Source organism: Carassius carassius, chromosome 26 (assembly GCF_963082965.1).
Source record: "Carassius carassius chromosome 26, fCarCar2.1, whole genome shotgun sequence".
Classification (NCBI taxonomy): Eukaryota; Metazoa; Chordata; class Actinopteri; order Cypriniformes; family Cyprinidae; genus Carassius; species Carassius carassius.
This window is the reverse complement of record NC_081780.1, coordinates 18,128,983-18,151,736: the sequence shown is the minus strand read 5'-3', so window position 1 is coordinate 18,151,736 and position 22,754 is coordinate 18,128,983. Positions and strand designations below refer to the sequence as shown.

Here is a 22,754-nt window from a genome sequence, read left to right as displayed (position 1 = left end):
ATATTCAGTGGAGACACTTTCAAGGCAACTCAATTCTGATTTGAAGACCAAACAGTATAACAGACACTCTTTCACAGCTGTGTGACGGCGTGATCTGATTTGATAGCCAGGTGAAGCCACGTACATTGTCTGAGGCGCAGACGCGAACTTGGCACAGGTGGATGGTGAAGATGGCATGAGAGCGTGAGCTCTGGACATTCATCTGAGTGCTGGCGGTGGAGCGGGACATAGCACCCAATCTGAGACACTGCATCATCTGAAAGACACAGAGAGGAGAATTCTGGGTAATTGGCAATGAGATAATTCATCTCTCCTGAGCATGACTGACAATGACGGAACATATAGACCAATGATGATGGACGGACAGGTAATTTAAATTTGACAAAAACTGATCAGCTTTACAAAAACATAAATCTTAGAGACTTGATGAAGACAAAAAAGACATTATTTTTGTGAAAAGTAAACTTATAAACAACAGATCAGTTTTTTTTTAATATGTATAATTTAAAAACTTTTTTTAATATAAATCTGGAAAACATAAACCATACAACTGACTAATTGATTTGTATTAAAAATGGACAAAATTCATTAAATAAATATAATAAACATAACTTTTATTCAAAACAACTGAAAAAAAGAAAAAGAAAATAAAAAAAATACGTTCATAGATAAACATAATTATTTTTATATCACTGCACTTTTTCAATAAGAAAAAAACCATCAAAGGCATTATTTTTAGTGCTGTCAAATCGAGTAATCATGATTAATTGCATCCAAAATAAAAGTTTGTGTTTACATAATATATGTGTTTACTGTGTATACTTATGTATATATTTAATAAATATTTACATGTATACATATTTTCATATTTATATTATAAAAATACATAAATATATAACACATATATTTCTTAAATGGATGCGATTGATCACAATTAATCGAGTTGACAGCACTAATTATTTGATATGTTTTATTGGGGAAAACTCATTAAATTTATGTAATTAAAAAAAATATACATTTTAGCAAATGCAAAAAGGCTTAAGATACGTCCTTAAACCCTAGTGTAAAACCAACCTCTTCTTCTGAGCTAACAATTCGTGTTGTGACTCCCACTGTGTAAATCCCTCCATTGGCATCCTCATGGATCTTAACGTTGGATCTCTGCTTGCGGGCCTCCATATCTCGAGTGGAGTCAAACAGGTCAAGAACCTCCTCATTGTACAACTATGAAACAAAACACTGCAGTTTAGTCAGCTGAAAATATGCAGGAGTGGTTAAGTAATTAATTAGCCAAGCTCAGACATGTATGCTAACTTCTCCAACGTCTGCCAAAGTTACGACAGGCGTGTTACATTTGTGGCACGCTGTCAACACAACCCTTTGCAGAAGAACAGCAGCTGTGTTACACTTATCAGAGGATACATTTAAACCTCAGTGCTGATATGGAGAGATGACTCAACATCTTCACTTCCATTAAGACCGGAAATAACACATCTGTCAGTTGAAAGTTCACTAATGGTAGTTTCTTGAGCTCAGATGAAACCAAACTACAAAGTGAAATTATTAAGGTTGTTTTTTACCTCTAAGAACTGGGCGTTGATCTTAAACTCAGGTACGGGTCGCCCTTGTTCTGTGGCGGCCTGTCTGCGCTCCTTGATGCCCCTGAAGAGGTGGCTGACCGCCCGTGGAATAATTCCCAACTCCTCATCATTGATGTTCACGTCAAAGCCCGTACCCATGCTGTAAGTCTTTCCCGAACCGGTCTGGAAAGATTCAGGAGGATGTGAGGAAAACAAGTCCACTCAAACAGAGGAAATCCGTAGCTAACTTGTAATGTGTTTCAAAGTTCCTTATTGTAAATTAAATGAATATTTCAGATAATTTCCAATACAAAGTTTTTGGACATCTCCTGAAACATGCTGTCAATTACCAAGGAAAATAAATTCAGTGTTCCTGTGGCTCAAGTGCTAGGAGCAGGGATCCTCAAATCTGGCCCACGAAATCCACTTTTCTGCAGAGTTTAGCTCTAACCCTAATCAAACCCACCTGAGCATGCTAATCAGTATCTTCAGGATCATTAGAAAATCACAGGTAGGTGAGTTTGATCAGAGCTGTAGCTAAACTCTGCAGCGCATGGACCCCCCAGGGCAAGATTTGAGGAACCCTGTGGTAGAGCATTGCGATAGCAGCGTAAGGTTGTGGGTTCGATTCCCAGGGAACACAATGTTAGGTAAAAACTGTTAGCCTGAATGCACTGTGAGTCGCTTTGGATAAAAGCGTCTGCTAAATGCATAATAATAATAATAGTAATAATAATAATAATAATAATAATAATATGCTGTTGAAAGTCAATGGGGAAAATTACATTTTTCAAATGAGTCAAGACTCATTTAGTGTTAAAACAAACCTAGTCTTGCTCAAAAAACCTGTGAAAAACCTGCCTGTGCTGTTTGTATGTGTGGTAAATGTGAAGCAGAGACATTGTCTTTCAGCTGAGGTAACGGGGGGTGGGGGGGTGGACAGGGGTGACAGTCCATACAAAAGAGGTTTGGGGTCTCGGTCACCATAGACACACAGAGGAATGACACACAGGGCTTGAGCGCACATCACCCAATGAACAACACAGGGAGAATTAACAAAGCCAGAAAAGGCTGACGAAGAGGTGAGACTTTTATTTTTTTTCTATCATTTTTCAAAGAAAGAACTTAAGATGTAATACACTACCCTCTGTTGGAGATAAAAAAACAAAAACGCATTAGGACTAAGGGGATTAAACAATTTAGATTACAAAAAAAAGCAGCATGTCTGAAATTGTCCATCTTTCAGGTCTTGTCAGAAGTTTCATGGTTTGTTTGCTTTGCTTGATGTGTAGCGTGCATGCATCTACAAACAAAAAAATACTACTACAATGAAAGCTATTTGAGGCTGCTTGTTTTTCAATTAATAACTATCAAATAGCTTAATTTATTTTTCCAGTGATAATGTGTCCAATGGTAAATTGTGAGGTAATTTTGCAGACCAAAACCCAGAAACAAAGTCAATAAATTATTGAATGGTTATTTGGTTAAATGCCTGATATAAAATCTGTGGTTAACACAAGCTCGAGATATTTTTATGTTTTATTCTAAAATATAAAATAAAACAAAAATAGTCCCTTGTTATTTTTTTTTAAGGCTTTTACGTGAAACTTTACTTGGCTAAGCTAACAAGTGGCTAAATGGCAGTAAATGTGTTGTTAGGGAAATGAAAGGGGTCATATGACGTCGCTAAAAAGAACATTATTTTATGTATTTGGTGTATTTAAATGTTTTTATGCAGTTTAAGGTTTAAAAAAACACATTGTTTTCCACATACTGTACATTATTGTTTCTCCTCTATGCCCTGCCTTTCTGAAACACATCGATTTTTACAAAGCTCATCGTTCTGAAAAGCGAGGTGTGCTCTGATTGTCCAGCTATCCAGTGCGCTGTGATTGGCCGAATTCCTCAAGTGTATGACGTGTATGAAGTGTATGAAATGTTAGGCCCCTTAACATACTGTCATGACTGGTGCGACAAGACAAAAACATTAAAACCAAATATAAACAAGGCATTTTTTTGCATCCAGTGGAGACATAATTACGGGTTATAATGACGTTTACTGTCTATTTACACATTTTATTGCACTGCATAAACTTAAAACCATGTCTGCACTGTTCTGGAAGTGCTGTAAATACAACTTAACCACTGATTTCTAGTTGTTCCCTCTTTTGAAAGGAACGACACACACAGCGTCTTCACAACATGGTGGTGGCAGTGGCAGCAACAATAAAGTTGTGACTTCTTTCTTTGCTTGAACTTTTTGGTGGCGTTATGCAAATCTTCCCACATTGTGACGTAGACATGTAGGGGTGTGTTTAAATGAGGCGTTTTAGGGGATGTGGACTAGCCTTAACTTTTATAAAGAATATCTCTTTGGGTTTAAGACTTTACTCTTTGCAACTTTAGGTATCTTATCTATTCACAAACAGCTTGTAACACTCCGAAGAGAAAGGAAAACTTGAAATCGCATCATATGACCCCTTTAAACATCATCCCACCAAACAGGAAAGTTCATCTACTTACTAGATTGAAGTTGTTGGTAACTGCGAAAGGTGGTGACATTAAAGTTTTTCAACCGTGATTTTTGATAGCCTTTAGGGCTGGTCCGAATACCAATTTGATTAATCAACACAGAATATTCGAAGCTTCAGAGGGAGGGGCTGAACATATTCTTCTCCCTAATCAAGGCAGGAATCTCTGTGTGTCTGTCAGTCTCTCTGTTTGTTTGCATTTTAATGATGTTGAGAACGTTCATCCAATCGACTTCACACATGCAGACCCAAGGGAGTGCAATGTCACATGTTGGTGCAATATGGACATGCGACACGTTCAGAATGAATAAACTTTTAATAAACTACGGAACAGCACGAGCCAAAAAAGGGGCGCCTCACGCGACCAATGCTTATATGCTACGAGAACGGACACTACACTAGTGATACAAAACACACAGGTCTGTTAAGAGCAATAATTCGAATAAAGACAAATTGTTATTAGGGTGGGCTACTGTACATTTTTTTTTATGGCTGCTGAATTCATAAGTATTTTACAAGCAAGTGCGTGTTTTTATCATGTGTAAAATTACTGATTTTCAAAAAGTGTAAAGATTACTACTTCATACGAAGAGTTCAACTGCCTCTAAGTGCTGTTTGAAATGTTCTTTTTTATTATTGTGCAGTAGATCCTTACGAGCGTGTGCGTGACCGTGATTCATGCGCAAGCATGTCAGTGAGCACGGCATCACAATCGGATGTTTGTTAAAGTTGTGTTCGTTACTATAGCCTCGCACCCCCCTTGCGACAGCCCTGTTTAATTCAATAATAATTCCAGTAATACTAATGAAATCCTTGGCTGAAATGGAAAACACCTGGATAAGAAAGTTTTGGGCTGAAAACATAAACATGTTCAGTGTTGACTGAATTGGTTTCTTGGGATTTTACAGTCTTACCTGTCCATAGGCGAAGATAGTGGCATTATATCCTTCAAAACAGCCTTCAATGAGTTTCTCAGTGCAGTTGCTGTAGATATTGTCCTGCTGCGAGTCCATGTCAAAAACATAGTCAAACGTGAAGGGCTTGTCCTTTCCCAGAACAACCTGGGGCTCCCCAGGGGTCACGAACGTGCAGATGTGACATCCCTCTATCTTTTCCTTTGCCAACTGTGGACGAATCCTGGAAAAATAGAGAATGTTTGTGTTAAAGAGGAAAATTATGAATCTGAATAAATGTTTTTATCTTAAAATAGTGTTAAGATAAATAAAATAAAAAACTGTTAACAAATATTTTTGAATGAACATAATGGCGAATTGTTGTATGACAGTTGAAAAGTTGTTATATTCTATATTCTAATAATCTAATATTTGATATTTATTGATATAATTGATTTGATATATGATATATGAAGAGAGTCAGGATCTTGGAGGTGGGACAGGTCAAAATTCCTATTTTAACAGTCGATAAAAGATTTTGATTTGTTTAAAAGCTAATAGTTATGTTACATTATGGTTTATCTAACAAATCTCTCTCTCTCTCTCTCTCTCTCTCTCTCTCTCTCTCTCTCTCTCTATATATATATATATATATATATATATATATATATATATATATATAAGTCTCTTATGATTTAAAAAGGTCAAGAATACTGTATTCGTGGAAAGTGCCAAAACACTCCAATCCTGAGTTCGTTCATGAACACAGACGTTCTCTGTTAGAGGAGAGCGAGAGAGGAAGCTCTGGCAACACGATACGTAAACAGTCACACCCTGGGATTCATTTACTCACGTTTTCTGTTTTCATTATTTAAACTTTTACTCCAACACAACCTGCTGCTCTGCCTTTCACTTTTTTTAGCCTTTATTCCAATGATTTTTGAAGAAGGCGTATCACAGGAAAACTTGAATTTCCGATTTATTTACTAATGGATACAAAATTAAGAGCACAAAGCATCCTTTTAGTCCACCAAGATGATTTATTGAAAATGAATTACAAAAATCCATACATAGATTCACATATTGTAGATGTACTCCCAACACACATTACCAAGTATGTGAAAGTAAATGATTATAGTTGCAGAACTTGCAATGTTTCAGAATTAAATAATTAATGAAATGCAAGTGGCAAGTGACAAAAGAGAAGTGGTCAGTGAGAGGGTTAAAATAAATGTCATGTAAAACTAGATGATATATTTTTGTGCAAGAAATATGACTTTAATATGAAAACAACAATATTTTGAAATGATGTTATTAGTTTTTAGTTATTATAATTGATAGTAAATTAACAAAAAATAATAACAATAAAATGTTCTAGACATGTTAACTAAATGTTAAAGAAAAGATTTATCCATTTTTTTTTATCTGTAAAAAACTGAAGGCAAACGGTGGTCCATTAGTGCACAGCACGACAAAATCACCACAACACAATCCATAGGACTTATTTTGTTGTGTTGTGGCTTGTTTCTGCTGTGCTACGACTTGTTTCCGTTGTGTTACATCTTGTTTCTGTTATGTTGTGCTGATTTCATTGTTTTGCGACGTTTCTGTTGTGTTGTGGTTTGTATCCACTTTGTTGTACTAATTTAGTTGTGTTTTGGCTTGTTTCTGTTGTGTTTTGGCTTGTTTCTGTTGTGTTGTGACTGGTTTCCTTTGAGCTGTGCTAATTTTGTTTGTGTTGTAGCTTGTTTCCATTGTGTTGTGCTCATTTTGCTGTGTTTTGGCTTGTTTCCATTGTGTTGTGACTGGTTTCCGTTGTGTTGCGACAGGTTTCTGTGGCGTTGCGACTGGTTTGCTTTGAGTTGTGATAATTTTGTTTGTGTTGTAGCTTGTTTCCATTGTGCTGTCCTACTTTGTTGTGTTTTGGCTTGTTTCAATTGTGTTGTGAGTGATTTCTGTTGTGTTGCGACTTGTTTCTGTTGTTTTGCCACGTGTTTTCTTTGTGTTGGGCTAATTTTGTTGTGTTGTGGCTTGTTTCAATTGTGTTGTGCTAATTTTGTTGTGTTTTGACTTGTTTCCATTGTGTTGTGACTGGTTTCCGTTGTGTTACGACTGGTTTCTGTTGTGTTGCGACTGGTTTCCTTTGAGTTGTGATAATTTTGTTTGTGTTGTAGCTTGTTTCCATTGTGTTGAGCTAATTTTGTTGTGTTTTGGCTTGTTTCCATTGTGTTGTGACTGGCTTCCGTTGTGTTGCGACTGGTTTCCGTTGTTTTGCCACGTGTTTCCTTTGTGTTTTGGTAATTTTGTTGTGTTTTGGCTTGTTTCCATTGTGTTGTGACTGGTTTCCATTGTTTTGCGACAGGTTTCTGTGGCGTTGCGACTGGTTTGCTTTGAGTTGTGATAATTTTGTTTGTGTTGTAGCTTGTTTCCATTGTGCTGTCCTACTTTGTTGTGTTTTGGCTTGTTTCAATTGTGTTGTGAGTGATTTCTGTTGTGTTGCGACTTGTTTCTGTTGTTTTGCCACGTGTTTTCTTTGTGTTGGGCTAATTTTGTTGTGTTGTGGCTTGTTTCAATTGTGTTGTGCTAATTTTGTTGTGTTTTGACTTGTTTCCATTGTGTTGTGACTGGTTTCCGTTGTGTTACGACTGGTTTCTGTTGTGTTGCGACTGGTTTCCTTTGAGTTGTGATAATTTTGTTTGTGTTGTAGCTTGTTTCCATTGTGTTGAGCTAATTTTGTTGTGTTTTGGCTTGTTTCCATTGTGTTGTGACTGGCTTCCGTTGTGTTGCGACTTGTTTCTGTTGTTTTGCCACGTGTTTCTTTTGTGTTGTGCTAACTTTGTTGTGTTGTGGCTTGTTTCCATTGTGTTTTGCTAATTTAGTTGTGTTATTGCTTACTTAAGTTGTACTGTGCTAATGTTGTTGTGTTTCAGCTTGTTTCCATTGTGTTGTGCTAATTTTGTTGTGTGCTAATTTTCATTGTGTTGTGGCTTGTTTCCATTATGTTGTGGAGATTCTGTTGTGATGTGCACTGCTGGGCCACCGCACAAATCAGTAGCCACAGTCCATCATATATATATATATATTAGTGCTGTCAATCGATTAAAAACTTTAACTAGATTAATCACACATTTTTTCTGTGATTAATCACAATTAATCGCAATAAAAAAAGAAATGTTTTTGTACGTTTTTAATATTTTTTTTTATGTAATAATTTCACAGTTAATCAAATTAATGTAGAAACAACAAAGACAGTATATTTTAAATACTTGTTTAAATGACATCTTTTTATGAATGAAGGCCAGTATTACTGATATTAATACAGCTACTGATTTTTTTTTTACATTTATTATTAGGCTTCAAAAATATAACAGTTTTTAATTTAAGTAAACTTAAAACAATGCTAACATAAACCCATAATAAATGTAATGTTTACTCCTGCCCTTCCTGTCTTAACAGTTAGGAAATATACAGATATTTAATAAAGTTATCAAAGTTATATGCAGTCTGCACTGCATAAACTATAAATTAAATAGTTAATCCTTATTAAAGCTACAAAAGTTATTTAGTCAAGAGCAGCGAGTCATTTTCTCTGTTCCCTTTGTTCTTTAACTTTACTGACAGAAAGCTTTATTGGCTGCTGTCCCTTTAAGAGCAGACAGACACGCGGATCTCACCGTTTATATACTGTCTATGGATCTCGCTTCATTCTCTCACAACTCTTTTTGTTCATTTTAGACTTTATATAAATCATTTAAGATTGCTCTTATGAGGATAATCGACAAAACTGGCACTTTGGGATGTTTATTGTTAGTTCAAGCGCTTAAGAGAACAGGATTCTGGCGCCCTGTCTATGCATTGTGTGTGTGTGTGTGTGTGTGTCACATAAGGGCATTCACAGACAGCGCATTCTCTTTTGTCTTGCCGTGCTTGAAATGTTTAAAAGCATTTAAATGAATAAGAGCGTGATCATATAATGTAAAGCTAGCCAACGGATGGCAGAAAATATGGATGCTGCGTTAATTGCGTTAAATATTTTGACACGTTAAACCAGACAAAAATTAATCGCATGCGTTAACGCGTTAACGTTGACAGCACTAATATATATATATATATATTTTTTTTTTTTTACATAAAAGGGAATACAACATTTAGTTGAATATTGAATGAAGGTTTTCAGAAAACTGTAGTTCAGTATTTTATATGCAATACAAAGAGCTCACCCTGGCAAGATTGCTCATTCTAGAGAGACTAGGATTCAATGCATTAGTGTCTGAAAGAAATGTTAGTATCCAGTAAAGCTGAAAGCTCTTTCAGTTATGTTATTTACCTTTGCTTTTTATTTACCTTTGTTGCACAAAAGTTCAAAATTTTTCATGAAAATATTCATATGCAGATTTCATGTACTATTATGAGCATAAACTGTGCTACTCTGTTTTTAACCCCCGAACATGATTTTCCAGCTGCAAGCTTCTATTCGCTCTTTCATTTGTGAAGTCACTTTTAGGACAGTAATGCTAGTCAAACACTCTTGTGTGTGTCCAGTCTTTTCCAGTGACATCTCTAGTGTCTCCAAACCCTTTAAAATACTAAATACAGTCATTTAAGGGGTAAATTTATTCCTCACTTTCAGAGCTACTTGCAGAGCTTTCAGACCTTGGACCACTATAATCTTTATAGACTTGAGAATATATAAATTAGTCTTGAACAATACAAATGCACTCCAAGAACCCCCCCTAACCACAAATGTGACCCTGGACCACAAAACCAGTCTTATATTCATTCTGATTTTTAGTTACATATGTTGCTACCGGTATGTCTTGAAGAATGAGTGAATCATACATTGAACCAGTTAGTTCAAAAACAATGAATGACGTTACTTCCTTTATATGTGAGTCATTGAATTAGTCACTCAAACCATTTGTAAAAAAGAAATACAGGAATGAAACGTCACTATTGTGTGTTGCTCTGAGACATGCAAGCAATGATTCTGCTTTGTTTTTTAAGAGCAAACATAGAGAAGATAACTGCCAATAATGATTCTAAATGGCTAATTAATCTGCTGTTTAAAAGTGTAATCATGCAGTATGGAACTGTCATTCTTAATACATACTTAGTGATCAATTAGTCTCTGTTGACACCTGAAATTATCATTTGGTCCAGTCAATAAGAATTAAAAATTTTTTCCTCAAAAGCACTTAAAGTATAATTAATCAAAACTCACTTGACTTTCCTTCTTTTCATCTTTTAAACACAAAAGGGAAGGACCTTTAAAGGGTTAGTTCACCCAATAATCAAAATTATGTCATTAATAACTCACCCTCATATCGTTCCAAACCAGTGAGACCTCTGTTTATCTTCGGAACACAGTTTAAGATATTTTAGATTTAGTCTGAGAGCTCTCAGTCCCTCCATTGATACTGTGTGCACGATATACTGTCCAAGTCCAGAAAGGTAAGAAAAACATCACCAAAGTAGTCCATGTGACATCAGACGGTCAGTTAGAATTTTTTTATGCATCAAAAATACATTTTGGTCCAAAAATAGCAAAAACTACTACTTTATTCAGCATTGTCTTCTCTTCCGTCTGTTGTGAGAGAGTTCAAAACAAAGCAGCTTGTGATATCCGGTTCGCGAACGAATCATTCGATGTAACCGGATCTTCTTGAACCAGTTCACCAAATCGAACTGAATCGTTTAAAATGGTTCGCGCCTCCAATATGCATTAATCCACAAATGACTTTTAACTTTTTTAATGTGGCTGACACTCCTTCTGAGTTAAAACAAACCAATATCCCGGAGTAAATCATTTACTCAAACAGTACACTGACTGAACTGCTGTGAAGAGAGAACTGAAGATGAACACCGAACTGAGCCAGATAACGAACAAAACATTGACTCGTTCTCGAGCATCGCCAATGACGCCATTACGTTGAGCGCAAAAGAACCGGTGAACCGTTTTCTTCAAGTGGTTTATTGAATCGAACTGTCCGAAAGAACTACTGGTGATCCGAAAACCGATGCAACCGGTTCTTGACTCATGAACGAGTCAGTCTTTTGTTCGTTATCTGGCTCGGCTCAGTGTTTATCTAAAATATCTTAAACTGTGTTCCGAAGATGAACGGAGGTCTTACAGGTTTGGAACAACATTATGGTGAGTTATTAATGACATAATTTTGATTATTGGGTGAACTAACCCTTTAAGCTTTTTCACTATATAAAACAATTGTGACTCTCCAGACCACTTGATCCCTAAGGAATACTTTCTAATGGCATATTTGACAACTTCCTGCAACTTTACATTTTGATGAAATGGACTTTCAATGGATTTTCTCGGGAAAGCTGAGCATTAACATTAGCATTAACTAATGTTATGCATGAGGTTGGTCACACATTGTTCACAATGCTTCTGACTGAACGCGTTAACCTCAACCCACAGGCCTCATTACTGCGATTACAGTGACAAAGACATTTTCCATGGCCTCCTCTTTCCCAGGGAAAAGATCAGTAGCTTAAGTGGATTTGACCATTTACAGGTCCAACAGTTATTTAGTCATTAGCCAGAAGCACAAGGGTCCATTTTGTCTGCTATGGGATCATTTGACATCTAAAATGTCTCAGGTGAGCTCACAATGATTTTCGACAGTAAACTAAGCAGAACTGGCAACATAAAAACATAAAAAAATTCCAATAAAGCAGATGGAGACAGATGGGTAAGTGCTGATGCATTCTGCCCTGGAAAAACATGACCCTGCTATTATGAGTACATTTTATTTCCTAGTCTCATTAACAACTGATTTATTGATCGTTTGAGGTGAGAACATACGCTACCATAATTCGAAATGAGATCTCTGTAGTTCGTCATCATGAATTAGTGCTTAAACTTAAAATCAAAATCACAGTCTTGTTTAGTCTTGGATTGAAACAAAAATCGAGTGTCGAGTGAAAATCCAGTAAGATTAACTCACTATAGTTGGTCAGTTAAGCTTTTTAGTCCAAGGAAGTGTTTTCTGGGTTGCACTTTATTTTACAGTACGTGTACTTACATGTACTTATAGTGTACTTACAGTGTATTTATCTAAGAAAGTTCTGGTAATACGAGGTGGGGTAGGGTTAGGTTTAGGGGTAGGTTCAGGGTTAGTAACTAGTTATTACATAGTTATTGTAATTACTAAAATAAGTACATAGTATGTACATGGGAAACAGGACTGTAAAATAAAGTGCTACCATTTTCTGTTCAACAATGTAACAGCTTAACTACCAGTTAAATACATCATCGCAAGAGTAATTAACTAGCTAGTCATGACAGTTTCTTGAACCAGTAGTAACTTTGTTACACAATCATCATTCAAACTACATTCCCTAAAAATAAACTATATTTCCACCCAAAGTTCGAGAGTAGGGATGCACCGAATATTCGGCCACCGAAGATTTTCGGCCGAAAATGGCCCAAAAGAGCATTTTCGGTTTTTGGCCAAAAGACTTTTATCACCGAAACAACACGGCCGAAATGTTGTGATGATGACGCAAACAGAAACCGCGACCTGAACGTGCACCTGCATAGCGCAGACCACGAGCTCCCCGCGACATTCACTTCACACCAGTGAGAACATTCTCTCTCTTCTTATTCTTTATTCGCAGCACTAAAGCGTCTCCTAACAAAGAGATTGCGACGGACCACGAAGTGAGAACAAAGAAAGGTACAGTCTTATAGAGTCTGTTAGCACACGTCTCACTGAGATCTTTTCGGATCCTCTGCACTTCATCGCGAATGTGCTTGATCCGCGTTATAAAGATCATTACTTGGATGCGGAAATAAGGCAGCGCGCACGAGAAATGATACAGGCCGCGCTGGATGCGGAGAACCCGCGTGGAGACGGAGAAGTGCCAAGCGCAGGAGACAGATCAGAGCGCGGAAAAAAGACTCGTCTCTTGGCATTCACCCTCGTTGTCTGATATTTTCAGTGAAATTCTGCAAGAAAGTGCCTCAAATAATAATACATTGGCTATTGTTCTAGTTCTTAGGCTACTATATATGTGACATTTTATTTACAGTAGCCTATATATATATATATATATATACACACACACATATATATACATACATAATATCAGATTGTAGCCATATTTCTGCTAGATTTCTGCTTTAATTTGATAAAACAAATTATTTATGCCCTGCCCCTATTTAAATACACTCTCTCAAATATTTCTCAAATGTCAGGCAGATGACAAGCTCAACTGCTCAACAGCTAGATGGTTATCTGTCTGAAGTCCCCATCCCCAGAAGTGATAACAGTCTTGCCTACTGGAGAAGTAATGCACTTTCTAGTCCTACAGAGAACAATTTCAAATGCACTTGACCTAAATGCACTTTGTTTTTATGAGAGAACAGTTCATTTTAAAACCTTTCTGCAGGCCAGTAGGCCTGTACATTATTATTTAATATTCACATGAGTGGGATACATTTTTAGTTTGAATTTTATTTTATACTGTGCATTGTTGCAATGTGCTTAATAAATATTGCATAATTTGTAATTATGTATTTTTATGTTTTTTATAATTTATGTAATTGTAATTATCTTTGAAACTTTAATATTAATTTATGCAATTGCAATGTCTTAATTTTAGTAAAGTTAGTACATGGTCATAGCAATAAATGCAATGGAATAATTGGCATAATTTCTTTCGGTGTTTCGGTTTCGGTTTTCGGCCTTGGTTTTCTCTTTTTCGGTTTTCGGTTTCGGCCAAGAATTTTCATTTCGGTGCATCACTATTCGAGAGCTGTAGTTTCAACGACAGAAATATACAATGCTGTTTGCGAACGTTTGTTGGAACTATGGTCTCTGGGAACCACTGAACAAATCATAGAACTTCACAACGTTGGTAACAACGGAACTTGCAACAATATTTTACTAACAATGCTTTTAAGAAATGCACCCCAGAATTAATATAGCAAAGAAAGAATTAAATTTTTTTACGATTACCGCATAGGGCGCTATAACAGACATCACTGTGTGTTCATAATTACCAAACTAAATAATAACACCAGTTTAATGGCATAGACATTTGAAGGTATCTCCTTTGGGCTTGCAATGCATTGGCTAAGCATTTACAGTAAGTCTGCGTTTGCATATTTTGGATAGAGTATGAAATTGCACAGCAGCAGGCCAGACTTGCTGATAGTCAAAATTCTGGCTACGGGAGACCACACGATTAACTTTGTATATGTGTATGCATTGACTATTCAAACATTTCAGAAAAGAAACATGATCACCAAACCCTACACGGAACTGCTGGAAAAAAAACATCCTGTTCATGGAAATCGACGTTTTCTGTAAGTCTGGATAGTTCATATTCAATGGAAGGCCATCTAAGGTTGTGCAACCCAAGCAGGAACAGAATATTCCTGGATTAATGAGTGACCACGGCGAGTGCACTGGAGACAGACATGGGATGTGAGGATTTCCCCGCCTTCATTTTCCGTTTGCCATCCTTGAACAGTCAACAAAACGATCACTTTATCTGTGATGTATTGTCCTGATTAAAAGCCTGATTAAAGTGTTGGCTTTGCACAGATTAGTTTTGAATTTCAGGGTTTCTATACTGTTTTACTGAGGATTTCATTTAAATGACTTAATATTACAGGCAGAGTCAAGCTTGTTTTCCTTGTTTTCTATCATTAAGTTTTAATGTGCACTGTTGGAAAATAAAACCAAACAAATGAGTGTTTTATGTCCATAGGCTTTAGTGCTGACAAACGATTAATCACGATTAATTACATCCAAAATAAAAGTCTGTTTACATAATATATATATAAAATATATACACAAATATATATATATATATATATATATATATATATATATATATATATATATATATATATATACACACACACACACACATACATAATGTACACAGCACACAAACACATATATTATGTAAGCGAAAACATTTATTTTGGATGCAATTAATCGCGATTAATCGATTGACAACACTAATGGTCTTCTAATGTAAATGCTTTGCATAGTTTTTTACAAAATACTGAATGAATCCAAATTACTTTCGGTGGTAATCTTCTGCATGTAACAGATGTTGTACATAAAGCTTAAATTGTTTCAAACCCTGACACCTTTTTAACATCCTGTCAGGATGAGCGTGTCTCTTGTGTATTTTAAAAATGGGGGGAGTGTTTTTACAGCATCAGCTGCGCTCAATCACTCTGGAAAGTGCAAATTAAGTTAGCTTGACTTAAACATACAGGAAATGTCCATTCTGGCTGACGGGCTGCTCACAGGTCTCAGTGCACACATGTAAGGTTATGGACAGGAAGGCCACAGGTGACTGTGATGTTGGTCAACTGCCGCCCTAAGGGTCAAGCAGGAGCAATAAAGATGACAACTGATGAAAACAAGGACCCAAAACATCCACCCACATCTGCTCCCATGAGCTCATCGGCACAAAACATCAACAGTTATAGATGGAAAGAATCAGTTGCTTTTGGAACGGAGATATTTAAAGGTAAAGTGTGCTGTTTTTGAATGCTAAAATAGCCCAGCAACTAAGCCATTTATAGTTTAAGCCATGACATTTTCCTTAGAAAATGTGTCTGTTCAATTGTGTTTATAATTATATTGGTGGTAAAAAAAAACTAATAATAATAATAATAATAATGTATTTTTTTATAAACTGTGTCCATATATCTGCACATCTAACAAGCTATCTAACTCAAGATATCTCTATGAATTAGGGACTAGATAAACAGACTTTTCTATTTAAACTAGATAAATTATATGTGGGAAAGAAAGGGATGGAAAAGAGAGACCAGGTGACAGGACAAAGATATACTATACATATCTTTGGCTTTTCAAAATAGTTGTGGAAATTGTTGTGTTTCAAATTGTTGTGTCTCAATGTTCAACAAGGCATTTAACATGCGCACAGATGCCTCCCATGCTTAAATAAACATTAAAGCATCTAATGCCATCATCTTTGTATGCACAACCACCCAACCCAGTGTACACGTGAGTCTGTTAACTCATTCATTCACGTGACAGATGGTTTCTAGGGTTGGTTCTACTCAGCTGGCTCATACATAATCATGAGAAGGCCTAAAAAAATCCATTTGGGTTGCAACAGAAGGTGGAGCTCTGGATTTAATCTAGTCCACCCATTTTGTTCTGAAAATCTGGAAACATATTGCCAGTCAGGATACTTACAATGATGCAATGGTTAAAGACACAGTGCATACTGAAATAGCATTTTATGTATCTTTCATATACTAAGGGTTAAAGGTTTGGAATAATTAATAATTTTTACTATTGTTGAAAGAAATCAGTTAAGCTCATCAAGGCTGCATTTATTTGATCAAAATGGCATTGCAAAATATTATTACATTTGAAAATAACTGTTTTATATATTATAATTAGTGCTGTGAAACAGTTAAGCGCAATTAATTGCATCAAATTATATATATATATATATATATATCTATTATTCCAATAAAAGAAATGGTTCCCATAAATTCCACAATATTTCGTAACATGACTTTTTTTTACTGTATTTGTAAACAAATAAACACAGACTTGGTTAGCATAAGAGACTTCTTTCAAACACTAAAACAAATCTTAATTATTAATTTTATCTGAATGTAGTATTAATATTGTGAATATCATGAATTACCACACGACATCATAAGATACATTTTCAAATACTTAATATTTAAAGAAAACTGCTTTATTGCTTACTGACCCACTTATGACCTTGTGCAGAAGGCAGCCAAACTGGTTGCTTTGCATCTTGTGACTATGGTGAAATTTTAACCAAAGTGTGGAAATCTGAGGTTCATTTGATTCAGTTGCTCAATAACAGATTCTAATTTGCCACACTTCCTTTCAGCCTAAAAATAAAGAAAAGAGGTCAAATAAGTAACAAACTACATGCATAAGCAAACAGAGATACATTCATCTGCAACATAAACCTCAGACCAACTCAACAGACTCAGAGAGTAATTCCACAAAGCACCACGTTGTTAAGACCAGGGCTTCAAATATTAATGCTGTGACCGGTGGTATTGAATATACCAGTGGTGGAATCTTACACTGCTCAAACCTACACATGTAAAGCCCAGAAAACATGCTGTCAAATGCTTTCAGCTGTATCAGAGAAATATGACAAGTGTTTAGTGCCACAGTTAAAATGTTAATGCTTTGAGAATAATGTCATTATAGGTCATAATTGAGTATGAAGTCAGAGTAAAGTCATGAAGGTTTAAGAATAATCTTGTTCTATAATGAGATATAATCTTAAATCCTATTCCTACTGCTAATCATGCCTTTTCTCATAATATGTGGTTTAATTTCTAAGTACTTTTTGACAGTATAAAATTACTTCAGTCTCCAGCATTTTTTCTGGCTTTATTCATAGGCTGCAACTTCATTTACTAAAAAGTTGATTCTCATTTTTCAATGTGGCACTAAAGCACCATCATACAGGAGAAAGCTCATCTGTTCCACATATATTTATTAAACTGCCGACATATTCGCAAGCATAAATGGCCCTTGATAAGTTGCAGTTTGAATGTCTGTCAACTTAAAATGCAACATAAACCAGCCGTGACTTATTAAAGATGTTCGCAGCATCTGTGCATCAGAAATCTATTACATTTCGAATTAGGAGAACAATAGATGAATGAATCCAAGAGTCTCTGAACAGAAGCTAAATTAAGAGCTTTAGAAAGCAACAGTGTAACAGGTAGAGACTGGTACTATATCAACAACTAACCGCAGCCTGGATAAACTGAAAATTACTAAGGTTACCGAATCACGTGTTTCCAGCCAGTAAAAACACTCGGCTTTGGGCCTCATCAGACATGGTTTTACAAACAAGAGATACTGTCATTGATGTAATGATAATTAAACAGTTGCCATGACTTTGGACTCACAAACAAAGAAGAATGATGGGTTGTCTTCCATTAATGTTGAAGATTAAACGTTTAAATCTCAGGGCCTTTGACCGTTACTTTATTTTAAAATGACATAAAGACTGCTACTGTCTTTATGATGCTAAGCCAGCCACTAAAACACTGATTAGGGCTGGGACAACGCGTCGAGGTCATCGATGATGTCGACGCAAAATATGCGCATCGATTCGTTGACCTGTTTTTATTTCTCTAAAAACGTTTGCAAAACGTTTACCTTATGTGCGCTGAATATACGTGATGGCCAGATCAACATTCTGTCCAACGTTGTATAACCAAAAATCCAGGGGTTTTTCTCACAGTCTTCAAACAACACGAGCGCTTCTTGCTCTCTCTCTCCCTCGTGCATATTAATCAAAATCATTAAACACCATATAAAAAGGGCGAAACACCCAAGTTTCACGCGCGCTCGCGCACTCACAGTCTTCAAACTACACGAGCGCTGTCTTGCGCTCTCTCTCTCTCTCTCTCTCTCTCTCTCTCTCTCTCTCTCCCTCGTGCATATTAACCAAAATCATTAGACACGATAGAAAAAGGGCGGAACGCCAAAGTTTCACGTGCGCTCGCGCACTCACAGTCTTCAAACTACACGAGCGCTGTCTTGCGCTCTCTCTCTCTCTCTCTCTCTCTCTCTCTCCCTCGTGCATATTAACCAAAATCATTAGACACGATAGAAAAAGGGCGGAATGCCAAAGTTTCACTTGGAGCATTCGGAGATTTTTTTTTCTCCATGACAGGCTGCTGGCTCCCACTGTTAATTTTTTTTTTTTTGGGGAAAAACACTCTCTGTATTAGCTTAAAGCCCTCAAGTTTACATTGGTTACTGTATTCTTTCAATTGCTCTAAACAAGTATTTTGGGTGACCTTTTTTATTGAATGCTAGACATCAAGTTGTTGTAATTTTCATCTGAAAGAAGAACTTTTTTCAGTAAGCTAGGCCCTATGTGTTCAGTAAGCTTGTTTCAGTAAGCTGTGTTTTCAAGGCTTCAATGTTTTATTGAATGCTATCTCTATACAAGTGCAAAGTAATGCATTCTTAGTCAGTCTTTTATTTTGTAATTTTAAGAGCAATAAACATATATTGCAATGTTAAGTAATTCATGTTTTTTTCATTCAGATATGTAAATCAACATGTATAAATTGTTAGTAGTCAATTAATGTGGAGATAATCGAAATCAAATCGGTCTGAAAAAGTTAATCGTTAGATTAATCGATGCATCGATGAAATAATCGCTAGATTAATCGTTTAAAAATAATTGTTTATCCCAGCCCTAACACTGATGTCATTCCCCGTGGAGAGAAACGCCACTGATACAAAGTCTAAAGACATTCCACACAGCAATTCTGAAATATAAAGTACAAGGGAAGTCGTGGCCTGGTGGTTAGAGAATCGGACTCCCAATCGAAGGGTTGTGGGTTCGAGTCTCGGGCTGGCAGGAATTGTGGGTGGGGGGAGTGCATGTACAGTTCTCTCACCACCTTCAATACCACGACTTAGGTGCCCTTGAGCAAGGCACCGAACCCCCAACTGCTCCCCGGGCGCTGCAGCATAAATGGCTGCCCACTGCTCCGGGTGTGTGTTCACAGTGTGTGTGTGTGTGTGTGTGTGTTCACTGCTCTGTGTGTGTGCACTTCGGATGGGTTAAATGCAGAGCACAAATTCTGAGTATGGGTCACCATACTTGGCCGAATGTCACTTCACTCACTATAAGCTGGAACAAACACTGTGATATCTGCATGCTGAACCTTTAGGCTTTTTGCGGTGAGGGAGATATACTGTAAGAAACTGGAAACGTGGCTTATGTCAACACAAGCAACTTCTGAACATACTCTACACAGGCACGCTCCTAATTATGGCAGGTCAATTTCAACGACTGAAATGCGTCAAGTAATTCATAAGTTTTGCCACAAGTGGCGCCATAGTATATCGCATGTTGCATTAGCAAAACTGCCTATACTAAACTACTAAACATTAACTAAACTAAAGTATTTCCAGTTAAATAAATAAGCATTAGCTAAACTATTCTATTATCTGAAACATTTCCATTAGCTAAACTATAGCATTAACTATAGCTGCTTCTACCATATTAGCTAAATTACAGAAACTAAAGTTAAATTATGACGTTACTGAAACAGCTTCTACTAGATTATCTAAATGAAACTACTAAATATTAGCTAAACTATAGCATTACTGCTACTACAAAGCTAAATTAGGGCCAGATTTACTATCTGCTTGCACCAGCGCGAACCATCTTTTGGCGTTATACTGACAGGATTTACTAAAGACGCACAGTGAGGAATTAGCACTGAATAGACATGGACACAGTTGTTTTTGTGCCTGACCTTATTGCATTTGTAGTAGTTGCAATGAAGCACACAACTTGATTTACTATTATTAGCGCTCGTCAAATGACCCATCTTTGTGCCATTATTTAATGTGCAAAAAAGCAGGTGGTAAATTGTGCTGCTCTTGGTAGATTGTGCTGCTCATTGTGTGGAAATGATCAAGCTGCATCTGTGTTCTTTAACGTGTGCATTGCTAGTAAATCACTTGCAGAATTTTCCACTCCCATCTGCAATTTTATGGAATTCGCGCTAACGCAAAATTTGCACTGTTTAGTTAATCTGGTCCTAAAATAGGAAAATGTTAGTTAAAGATAGCAAAAATGTTGACATGTTTATATCAACAGTAGCTATTTGAATAACACTAAATTTAGTTTAATGGAGCAGACATCTAAAGAAAACGTCTCGGTTACGTTCGTAACTCTCGTTCCCTGATGGAGGGAATGAAGACGTTATGTCAAAAGACATATTGAGACCCCCATATGTTGTTCGACATAACTCGTAGTGACCGACAGATAAGGAACGTCTCAGTTATGTGCGCAACCCTCGTTCCCTGATGGAGGGAATGGAGACGTTATGTTGAACGACATATGGGGGTCTCCAACTCTCCATATGTCGTTCGACATAACTCATAGTGACCGACAGATAAGGAACTCTACAGCCCCAAACAACAAGTCTACATGCTTGTAATTCATCGGTCAAGATACGTGGCTATGGTAAATGTCCAGAATGTCGACGTTTGTAAGTGTGACCTGCTTACTTAAACTCAGTTTGACAGATTAACACACTCATGTGATCTCTACTGGATTGTTCAAATGCCTACCTAGCAAAAACATTCAAGATCAGACATGTGCCTATTTTAAAACACGGAACCATTCACATTTTCTGTAAACAATACATACACTCCCTTCCTCTGTCATCAATAAAACCAAGGAATCAATTCTCAGATTGTCCAGGAAGTAAGTAAACCATTTCCATGTGTTCACAATGGATCCTGCACCTGTTTTAGAACATGTAAAGTTCTCTCTCTGACAGGCTTTCATACGCAAACATACGATGCCTTCATCAAATCTAACAGAAGAATAAAGAGAGGTGGAGTGAATGACATTAGGCCTAAGTCCAAATGTTTTGCAAACTGAGCTGCAGGTCAAAGTCTGTCAGCTCCAGTAACCAGAGCTCCTGAGGCCTATCAGAACAATGTAACATGAGCATATAGACGGCCTTTGTTTTTCAACAGAGGCTTTTTACAACCACAGAAAAGAAGCATTCTGTGTGTCCTTTCAATTTGGTCACAAAAGGATGTGTTTAATGAAGAAGATTATGTCATTTTCAAGATATTATCCCACAAAGACTGTAACTGCACAACCTACTTAAAGGGATAGTTCACCCATTTCGTCATCATTCGCTCACCATGTTGTTCCACACCTGTATGACTTTCTTTCTTTGGTGGAACCAGTGTTGTTATTGGTCACTAAAACTATTCAAACGTTTCGTTTGAATTGAATGATACTAATAACACTGCTGGTGAAACACAAACAATATATTTTGAATAATGAGTCAACTATTTGTTTCCATACAATGGAAATCAATGGGGTCCAAATTACTGGGCATTAGACTTTAACTATACAAAAAAAAAACATTACCGAAAATATCTTCTTTTGTGTTTTAGAGAAGAAACAAATGTTATATATGGATGAGTACACGACAGATTTTGAGTGAACTATCCCTTTAACATACAATCAAAGGCTCAAGCAAATAAGTTCAACTGACAATAAAAATGTGACCTAAACCTTGATTACAGTACGACATTTTGAGATGTAGCCCCACTTCAGCTCAAGGGACCTCAGAAGAATAATATATTCAGATAAAATCTCAGATGTACATATCAATAAATCATACATGTTAATTATAATCATAACACGCGCCACAAACTTACTGTAATTTAAGTTATTGTAACCTAAGCCAATATTTGTTACTTTGATCAATAGAACGAAATGTATAGAAAAATGAAGGAAAAGCTATATGTGAGCATATAATTATATTTTTTTCATATCAAACATTGAGTCCATGTTTAGAAACACAACAAGGTCACAAAGCATACAAAAGAGAAATGACAACCTAAATCCTATAATAAAGATATAACGATCTAGGCCTGTTTAATAATCAGAAAAGTAAAGTGAAAAGACATTATATAGTCTTATATTTACATAAAATAGATTAGATTATATCTATTAACCGTTTCAAGTACAATATAAACACAAGCCTCACAGTCATACCATAACATGACACATACAGTAACAGTTTTGACCACTTCTTAATCAATAGAACTAAAAGAAAATCTATATCTAAAATCTATGTAATCGATAACCCATTTAATTTTATATGACTGTAAAACAGTAGCTAATTAACTAACACTTAAAGTATACATCAG

The 22,754-nt window shown here is 36.3% G+C and overlaps 1 protein-coding gene across 1 annotated transcript in view; it reads right to left on the bottom strand.

Annotated features, from left to right (window-relative positions):
- The window catches only part of LOC132105929 (kinesin-like protein KIF21A), a 44,275-nt gene that overhangs the window by 20,960 nt on the left and 561 nt on the right, over window positions 1-22,754 (bottom strand). Inside the window, exons 2-5 of the mRNA XM_059511475.1 lie at window positions 5,026-5,248; window positions 1,581-1,763; window positions 1,075-1,224; window positions 125-256 (exon numbers count right to left, since the gene is read on the bottom strand). Of these exons, the coding sequence (XP_059367458.1) occupies window positions 125-256; window positions 1,075-1,224; window positions 1,581-1,763; window positions 5,026-5,248 (688 nt within the window). The remainder of the gene's footprint in view (window positions 1-124; window positions 257-1,074; window positions 1,225-1,580; window positions 1,764-5,025; window positions 5,249-22,754) is intronic.